This window comes from Salmo salar, chromosome ssa23 (genome assembly GCF_905237065.1).
Source record: "Salmo salar chromosome ssa23, Ssal_v3.1, whole genome shotgun sequence".
NCBI lineage: Eukaryota > Metazoa > Chordata > Actinopteri > Salmoniformes > Salmonidae > Salmo > Salmo salar.
In genome coordinates, this window is record NC_059464.1 from 41,397,959 (window position 1) to 41,407,913 (window position 9,955).

The 9,955-nt window shown below is 44.2% G+C and overlaps 1 protein-coding gene across 1 annotated transcript; it reads right to left on the minus strand.

The window, feature by feature from the left end:
• Positions 1-620: 620 nt before the first annotated feature.
• On the minus strand, positions 621-5,589 carry LOC106584608 (rhombotin-1). The gene is made up of 4 exons (XM_014170081.2): positions 4,981-5,589; positions 4,208-4,421; positions 2,311-2,436; positions 621-1,424 (listed from the first exon to the last, which is right to left on the minus strand). Exons 1-4 carry the CDS (start codon positions 5,000-5,002, stop codon positions 1,319-1,321), a joined length of 468 nt encoding a protein of 155 aa, XP_014025556.1. The 5' UTR covers positions 5,003-5,589; the 3' UTR covers positions 621-1,318.
• Positions 5,590-9,955: the final 4,366 nt, after the last annotated feature.

Below are 9,955 nucleotides of genomic sequence, written 5' to 3' on the forward strand. Positions count from 1 at the left end.
TCGGGAACTGGACGCATAATCCTGCACTGTCCACAACTGTCAGTTGGGGTGTATTCATTAGCACACCGTAGCAAAACATTTTGCAACATAAACAAGAGTTTCTTATTGAAAAAGTTCAAGTACACTACATGGCCAAAGGTTTGTGAACATTTGTTCGTCAAACATCTCATACCAACTTCATGGGCATTAATATGGAGTTGGGCTCCCTTTGCTGCTATAACAGCCTCCATTCTGCAGGAAAGGCTTTCCACTAGATGTTGGAACATTACTGTTGGGACTTGCTTCCATTCAGCCACAAGAGCATGTTGGGCGATTAGGCCTGGCTCGCAGTCTGCGTTCCAATTCATCCCAAAGGTGTTCGAAGGGGTTGATGTCAGGGCTCTGTGCAGGCCAATCAAGTTCTTCCACACCGATCTCAACAAACCATTTCTCTATGGACCTTGCTTTGTGCATGGGGGCATTGTCATGCTGAAACAGCAAAGGGCCTTCCGCAAACTGTTGCCACAAAGTTGGAAGCACAGAATCTTCTAGAAACGTCATATCAGGGCATAAATTTGACAAACTGACTTGTTGGAAAGGTGGCATCCTATGACGTGCCACGTTGAAAGTCACTGAGCTCTACGGGCCATTCTACTGCACACGAGTGTGGCTGGAATAGCCGAATCCACCCATTTGAAGGGGTGTCCACATACGTTTGGCCATGTAGTGTAGGTCCTTCTTCCATTTGGTTCCTAGTGAATACAGCCCTGATGTGATGAGAAGAGGACTGTCCGGGGATACCGGTAGGGAGTAGTGTCCACTGGCGTTAGCTAGTCTCTGACTAGCAGAGAGCAGTAGAGCCTACAGAGAGCCTGACCATCAGAGAGCAGTAGAGCCTGACCATCAGAGAGCAGTAGAGCCTACAAAGAGCCTGACCAGCAGAGAGCAGTAGAGCCTGACCAGCAGAGAGCAGTAGAGCCTGACCAGCAGAGAGCAGTAGAGCCTGACCATCAGAGAGCAGTAGAGCCTGACCAGCAGAGAGCAGTAGAGCCTGACCATCAGAGAGCAGTAGAGCCTGACCAGCAGAGAGCAGTAGAGCCTGACCATCAGAGAGCAGTAGAGCCTGACCAGCAGAGAGCAGTAGAGCCTGACCAGCAGAGAGCAGTAGAGCCTGACCAGCAGAGAGCAGTAGAGCCTGACCATCAGAGAGCAGTAGAGCCTGACCATCAGAGAGCAGTAGAGCCTGACCAGCAGAGAGCAGTAGAGCCTGACCATCAGAGAGCAGTAGAGCCTGACCATCAGAGAGCAGTAGAGCCTGACCATCAGAGAGCAGTAGAGCCTACAGAGCCTGATCAGCAGAGTTTCCATTCTGATGGCCCCCCTCGTAGTCCAGCTGGCACAGTATCATGTTGTTCTTCAGGAAAAACTTGTCTCCCACGCAAAATCTGCAGACACACACACACACACACACACACAAATTAGTGCCTTCATTTAAGACCAATGAAACTTTCCAAGTCCTTAAAAGCAGTAGTCATTGGGTAAAGGAAATGAATAGGCCTTCATACAGTATGCTGCATTCCATACAGTATGAAGGCCTATTGCCACGTTGTGGGAAAGTCAGTTGCACAATTGAATGCATTCAACTGAAATGTGTGAATCAGAGGTGTGGGGGAGGCTGCCTTAAACCGAAGTCCGGCAAGCAGTTGTGTGTTAACTGCCTTGCTCAAGGGTAAAAGTGCCTTGCTCTACCTTGCTGGCACTGGCACAGGGATTCGAACCAGTAATTTTTTGGTTACTGGCCCAATGCTCTTAACCGCTAGGCTACCTGCCGCACCATATACAGTACCTCAATTTCAGGCTCGAAAAAACATTTGACCTTGTTCCAGAGAGTATCTTAAAGCATTCATACATTTTGATTGTTTGGTATTTGCTGTAGTTGCTTCAAGCCCAAACTCTTAGCTGGTTGTTTGCGCCATTTTGTCTGACCTCAAATGCTCATTAAGAGGCCATCCCTTAAGTCCCCCTTATAAGCTCAAAATGTTCCAAAAGCACCAGGCAGTCAAACAGATACTCAACATGCCTGTTGTTACTCACATAAACAAGCCGTTTACAGGCTCTATCATGATTATTTTCCTTCCAGGGTCACTTGATGCCTGCTTTCAAGGCATACACAGTATGTGGGGTGAACTGGGATTCATTCATTAGGCACCAAACAGAAGAAAACAGAATGAAACCGGGAGGGAGTACTTGGGACTCAATTTTTGTTTTCCATTGCAAAACGTGTTCCGGTGTGCCCTAATGAATATAGCCTTGAGGCTCCCCTCATCTCACCTCTGGTTGCACAGCTGGCAGGCAAAGCAGTCCAAGTGGTAGACATTCTCCCTGGCTCTCATCACCATCTCAAAGGCCGGGATCACCTTACTGCAAGCTGCACAGTTCCCCGTCATCCCAAAGAGCCTGGAGGTGGTGGAGAAAGAGAGGCAATGATGTGGCTTGTCTTTATTAGGAAATAAACTTTAGTTTCTTATTGGACAAGTTCAGATACTATCTATCTCCTCTTTTCACTGCGTTTCATGTCAACTGAACACGACCCAGATAGCCGACTGCTTTGATAATACGTTAACTAGGACTTAACGCATTATCATTTTATTCATACGTTAAAAAAGTAGCATAGGGTGAAATCTGCAGTGGTGGAAGAGAGCCTTGAGAAGAACCACATCCATGGCTTGAGTCCCTCATAGGATCTACACAGAGCTGCATCAGAATGTCAAGTCTCACAAAACATGATAGTGCCATAGACCAGCGGCAAACAAGAGACTAAAAGCAAGCAGGCCTAATGAAGCCTAACGAAGGCAATGCTAATGGGGTCTTGGTATGCACCTGGTGTTTCTCCTTAACAAGGGTATGGGCCTTAATGCTAATTCTCCACTAATGGTCCAATTAAAATAAATCACATGGTTTTAATCCCGGCCTTCAAAGGCTTTCTGCCTGATCGTCGCGATGACGAGGAAAACAGGAGGCAATTTAGCCAATTTAACTGTCAAACTGGTTTTCCCCTCTAAAAGCAATGCAGCTAATGAGAGACTTAGCTTCAACCAAATCCAGCTGGGTCTTACACATGAGACTTGCACTTGAGTTGAATGACTGGTAGTGGGCTAAATATATTCGCAATATATTCGCAGCAACCCCAGAATAGTTCTGAGGGTTTTCTGTGCTCCAGTGTATTGATGTATATGAAGAGTTTATTTCCAAAATGAGTTATCCACCAACTTTTTCACATTTGTGTTTCCCCCCACATCATTAATTATAGGTACCTTCATGTGTGTAAAATATTACTATTCTTATTTATTTTTTTAATTCATAGACTTTAGATGTGTATGAAAATTACACTTTTTTTTGCAAAACGCTATATTGTTTAGCTGGAATGGAATGTTGGTATCCTGTATATTTGACTGTGATATGTGGTGGTCTCACCTAGCCATCTTAAGATGAATGTGCTCACTGAAAGTCACTCTGGACAAGAGCATAAGCTAAATGCCTGATGTGAAATATAAACCTTTTACATACAGATTGGATTATTTACAAAAACTTTTTTTTTATATTGACATCATTATGTGTTCTCATTTGTACATTTCTTCATTATAAAATGCTTTATTGCATTTCATAATTTTTTTAAACAATAAAAGCCAATTTACCAACATTTATGAAAATGGGTATAAAGCTTTTTGGAATGAAACTCTTCATATGGAGTTGAAGCCATAATGATTCATTTCCAGGTCTGTCGATATAGTTTTATTAATATTTGTGCTCCTCAAACTCTGATCTCTATTTTATCTGCTAACCAAAACATGGAGATGCTGTTATTTTAGCCTGTTCTGCCCCCTTCACCAAGCTGAGGTAATTTGCCTTAACAAATCAGAAAATAACCAGATAGGAAGGAGTTAGCAACATGGCAATAGTTCCATCAATTGGAAGTCTAGGTTGAGACAACACCTTTATTGCTTACACCCATCCCTACAAACACAGAGGGGTAGAGGCTAGATTGGAGAGGCTTGAATGGTTGGATCGTGTTCAGTAGAGTACGCAACATTTTAAAACATTTTGCAATGGAAAACATTTTTTTTAAATGAGCATTTCATATTGGAAAAGTTAATATAGTCTCTCCCTGTTTCAGTCCATTTTCTTCCATGTGGTGCCTAATGAACACAGCCCTGGTTTGAGTCCTTACCTCAGGTAGTCCTTGTGACAGAGGATGAGGTTGGCTCTGGTGTAGAGGGTGGAGCCCACGTCGCCCAGGCGACAGTCACAGCAGGCACACTTCAGACAGTCCTCATGCCAGTACCTGTCCAGAGCCTCGAGCATAAAGCGGTCCATGATCCTCCGGTTGCACCCGGCGCAGACCCTCGGCTTCCCTTTGGACTGGAGAGGCACAAGGGAGACACCTACAGACAGACAGGCAGACGCAGATAGATTTGGAAGTAGGCTACAGTACAGCCATCCCTAGCCCTCAGTTATATGACCAAGGAATATTGTCACACATTCCAAAATTACCTTTGGCTAACGTAACTTTCTATGGTTCTCTCAGGGCTATCATTATCTTTTGGTCACGTCTAAATCATATTTTGGTCTTAAACATTTTCTGACTCCAGAGCCTATTATGAATGGGACCCTTTCTGGTGCTATATAGCCAGACTGATCCGGTCATAACACAGTCATTTCAATATGAATTAACATAAAAAATAAAAAACTGATTTAGTGAGTTTGTGGTGGGAAAAGTTCTGGCTATCCCTTTAATCCAGTCCCAATGACCAAAGAGACATGGCATTTGCCCTTGCTACATCCCAAAAGCCTTCAGATTGTAAATTCATATCACATATCACATTCCTAATTAGGCCTATTTGTCGCTGACAGAGACTGACAAGGAAATACAAGTCCGTGAATCGTAGACCGACCGTTCGAGCATTAGTTGCTTAAATGTAGACATCCAAATCAGGCACTCACTTTCCTCCTTGTCAAACACCATCGTTCAGACGGGGATTCGACTCGGAGAAACCTTCACACGGCTTCGACAACCTCTCAATGTCCCCCTCGACGTTCGGACGCAAATTCTCGCTGGTCTACGCAAATGGACTTAGATTCTCTTGAAGGTGATCTTATCAAAGTCTTCCAGCTCCGCTAGTAGGAATTGAACACTTGCAGCGATATCAAATCTGACCAGGCATGATTATATCCATTAAAACCCTTTCATGTTGGCAAATTGGGCTATAAGTAAAAAGTGTCTTATGGCATGTGAAAAACAGGCAAAATAGTCCATAGATGTCAGTGGATCAATAACCCTACTTCTCCCGCGATATCTACCAAAAGTGTCAGGTTGTATTTCAATAGCTTTGGTGTTGCCACAGCACTTAGATCCATTATACTTAAAAGCATCGGATCAAGCGTTTCAAAGTAGTCTACGGTCGACCTCGGATTTCTGCCTCTCTAGTTGTGCCAATGCTCTGTAATATGTGCATTGCTCTCATAGACCTACGTGTCCCCGCGCGTGCTAATTATATAAAGTCATTATGCTCCGATCTGATTAGTGGCCCCTCCCCCTCTTTGAATCAATTATTCAATACACACTCTGCCTGTGCCTAAGTATTTTTTTTGTATAAGCTTATTCAAGGACACCAATTACCCTAAGGGCACTTCTCTCATTACTGTAATTTGAACAGGACACAAATGCATTGCCCATTGGGAAGTGTGTGTGTGTGTGTGTGTGTGTGTGTGTGTGTGTGTGTGTGTGTGTGTGTGTGTGTGTGTGTGTGTGTGTGAGCTACTCACAAGCTTTTAAGCAAAACTCCATTAGGCAAAGATTTTCACTTCATGTCTTTGCTTTGAAACCCCGCTCACCAGTTGAAACATGTCTTTGCTTTGAAACTTTACCAGATTCACAATTGAGCATTTAGAGCCTTCAACCTCTATCCTCTATCCTTTATTCTCTATCCTTCAACCTCTATTCTTTATCCTCTATCCGTTATCCTCTATCCTCTATCCTTTATCCTCTATCCTCTATCCGTTATCCTCTATCCTTTATCATCTATTCTTCATCCTCTATCCTTTATCCTCTATTCTTTATCCTCTATCCTTTATCATCTATTCTTTATTCTCTATCCTCTATCCTTTATCCTCTATTCTTTATCCTCTATTCTTTATCCTCTATCCTCTATCCTTAGCATCTAGCCTTCAACCTCTATCCTTTATCCTCCAACCTCTATCCTTTACCCTCTATCCTCTATCCTTAGCCTCTATTCTTCATCCTCTCCTTTATCCGCTATCCTTTATCCTCTATCCTTTATCCTCTATCCTTTATCCTCTATCTTCTATCCTTTATCCTCTATCCTTCAAACAATATCCTTCATCATCTATCCTTTATCCTCCATCCTTTATCCTCTATCCTCTATCCTTCAACCAATATCCTTCATCATCTATCCTCTATCCTCTATCCTTTATCCTTCAACCAATATCCTTTATCGCCTTTCAGCTCTATTATCATCTGTTCGCCTTTTCACAAGTTACACTTAACTTATCAAACAAATTAGACTTCATGTATGTATAAAACTCAAATCCACCGCCAAACAGGGTCTTATTCATTAGGACACACCATAGCAAAACGTTTTTCAACAGAAAATGAAAATGTGCCTTTCTTATTGGACTAATTCAGTGTTCTTCCATAGTTAGGAACACTGACCCAGATAAATACCACTCATTAGTAATGAATGAGGCATGAAAAATAGTCTTGACTCCTCCTGACATTCCTCTAAATTAACACACACCAATTACCCAGACCATTGATGGTATGCTCTGCCTTTCATCTGGGGCTGTATCAAACATCTCAGAGAAGGAGTGCTGATCTGGGATCAGTTCCAACCTGTCTATGTAGTCTTATTCATTAGGATCTAAGGCTGCGTTCATACAGGTATCCCAATTCTGATCTTTTTTTCAGTAATTGGTCTTCAGACCAATTAGATCAACTCTTTGGCCAATAATTTGATAAAAGATCAGAATTGTGCTACCTGTGTAAATGGCCAGTGCTATCTGGGATCCTTGGGACGTCCGACTCTGACGTCATCCCATTGCTAGAGGACTCCTGATATTTCCAGTGATAAGTATAATTTTGCAGGTGATTGTTGACACATCAACCAGCATTAAGGGGCAGGGCAATTTGTGACTGTTGTTGTTTTGGTAATCAGTGGCTGTATTGGGGAGGGAGTAGTTTCTCCTCTTTTAGGCAACCAGCAATTAGTACCTGGAGGTGTGCTCTTAACCTCTGCTAGGCAAGTAGCAATTAGTGTTAGTTCTTTAGTTTTATCCGAAACAAAGACAGGTCTGCGGAGTTGCAAGGATGGACAGACGGACGGACGAGACCCGACCAGACCACACCACTCTCACTTGAGAATCGTGCCATGTTATTTACAGACTCTCATTTTGCTCTTTGTCAATAATGTGTGTGTTTTCTATACCTGTTCGCTCCTCTCCCAGTAGGCTTTACAGATGCTTCCCACCCCTTGGCTGCAACCCTTCTTATTTAGTGTACTCTGTGTGCGCAACCCATGTGGAATTTCTGGTCTGGCAGCGTTTGAATCTGCTTATCTGCGGTCAAGAATGCAGAGTTCATCTCAGCCTATGTTGCCCTTCAGTCCCTATACTTTTTTTTTTACCCTGATGGAGACATGGATCACCCCAGGGAACACTGCTACTCCAGCTGCTCTCTCTCCATCTTACTACGTGTTCTCTCATCGTCCGAGAGCATCTGGTCGTCATGGTGGTGGCACAGGGCTACTCATTTCTCCTAAGTGGAGACTTTCTCTTTCTCCCTCACTCATGTGTCCATTTCATCTGAATTCCATGCAGTCACTGTCACTTGTCCACTTAAGCTTAAACATTGTTGTCATCTATTGCCCACCAGGTGCCTTTAGTTTGTCAATGAGCTTGCCACCTCCATAAGCAAATTTTCCTGATGGCTCACCGCCATTGTCAATCTCCCAACGTCTACCTCTTTCTTCCCCTCCTTGCCTCTTTTGACCTCACCCTTTCCCAGTCCCCCCCACTCACAAGGCAGGCAATACCCGTGACCTCATCTTTACTAAAGGCTGTTCTCCTACTAATCTCTCTGCAACCCCCCTCCAGGTCAGTGCTCACTACTTTTTTTCCTTTTCTGTCTCCCTTTCCTCCAACCTTAACCACTCAGCCCCTACCCAGATGGTCATGTGCCGTTGCAATTCTTGCTCACTCTCTCTCTCGCTCTCTCTCTCCTGACTCTGCCTCTTCAACCCTACTCACCTGCCTTTCTGCATCCTATGACTTGCACTGTCCCCTTTCCTCCTGGCCAGTTTGGCTCTCTGTCCAGATGAAATCCTCCGACTAGTGAGGTCTGGCCGCCCTGACAACCTGCCCACTCGACCCCATTCCCTCTTCCCTTTCTACAGACCATCACTGTAAGCCTTCTACCATTAGTCACTTCCTTCATCAACTCATCCCTGACCACTGGCTACGTCCCCTCTGACTTCAAAATGGTCAAGAAACCATCACTCGACCCATCTAACGTCAAACTACAGACGTGTCCCTTTCTTTTCTTTCCATAATACTTGAGCTCTGACCATCACCTGAGCTCAACCTCAACAAAACTGAGCTTTTCTTCCTCCCGGGGAAGGCCTGCCTGCTCCAGGACCTCTTCATCACGGTTGACAACTCCATGGTGTCCCCCTCCCAGAGATCAAAGAACCTTGGCGTGACCCTGGACAACACCCTGTCATTCCCTGCAAACATCAGCAGTGACTCTCTCCTGCCGGTTGATGCTCTACAACATCCATAGAGTATGAACCTACCTCACACAGGAAGCGGCGCATGTCCTAATCCAGGCACTTGTCATCGCCCATCTGGACTATTGCAACTCAATGTTGGCTGGGCTGCCCGCTTGTGCCATCAAACCCCTGCAACTTATCCTACCTGGTGTTCAACCTTCCCAAGTCACCCCACTCCTCCGCACGCTCCTCTGGCAACCACTACAAGACAATGGTACTTGCCTACGAAGCAGCAAGAGGAACTGACCCCCTACCTATTCAAAGAGTTTCTTAAATAATCCCACAGCAACTCCCCCCCCCCCCAACAGCTCTGATACGTTGATATGAGTTGTCAAATGAGAAGAAAGCACAAAATCCTTATTTGATATATCAATACTAATGTTCTGCACAGTGTTGGTTACGGTTTGTCTATTCATAGAGCCGCTGTGCAGGACCATTAGGCTAATTGTACTAATGGGTCGCCCCTTACATAAGAGGTGTGTGGGTGGCTGTGGTTAGTGCCATCATTAACTGTCAGCTCAAGGACCTTTTTTCTTTTTGCTATCTGATGGGTTCCCTTCATAAAAAATATCTGTTGGATACTGACTGTTATCAAAGTGGACACCCTAGTTTATACCATACGTACGCATGGAAGAACTATAAGAAGCTACACAAAATACTGTTGCGTAGCAAAACTACGCAGATGTGTGCAGCCCCCCAATTCATAACTCAACGCAAGAATGCAGGATCACCGTTTTGCGTATAGCGTTCTTGCCTTGCATATGTAGGCCTAGGGTATAAAATGGTATCTATCTGCATTGGGGAAATTATTTTTGTTATATAAATAACAATTCCTTTCAGCCCATATGTGTCATCCTATGTTGCACACTCACTATCCCTCTGTTTAATTAGGCTATATTTGCCCTAAATAATGTGGAGGTGGTCCTGAAGCTCATCTGTCGACTGTACGCTTGGGGACTGCAGTGGTTTTATCTCAGAGGAGGTGGCCTACCTCCCATTAGTTTTCTGTGGGGAAAAACTAACTACATCCACAAATGTTCCAGTTCTAAGGGAGGTTAAGCGATAGGGAGGGATCCAATCTCCTGCCTATTCAACTGAACAGAGTTTGAAATTGGGGATGAGATGTGGTCAGC

What these genes read in the sequence shown, in the direction of transcription:
- LOC106584608 (XM_014170081.2), bottom strand. Translation starts at nt 5,002, where the DNA reads ATGGTGTTTGACAAGGAGGAAA. An exon ending in GGTGTTTGACAAGGAGGAAA is followed by an intron (nt 4,422 to 4,980) that starts GTGAGTGCCTGA and finishes GTCTGTCTGTAG; the next exon opens with GTGTCTCCCTTGTGCCTCTC. An exon ending in TGCCAGCTGTGCAACCAGAG is followed by an intron (nt 1,425 to 2,310) that starts GTGAGATGAGGG and finishes GTGTGTCTGCAG; the next exon opens with ATTTTGCGTGGGAGACAAGT.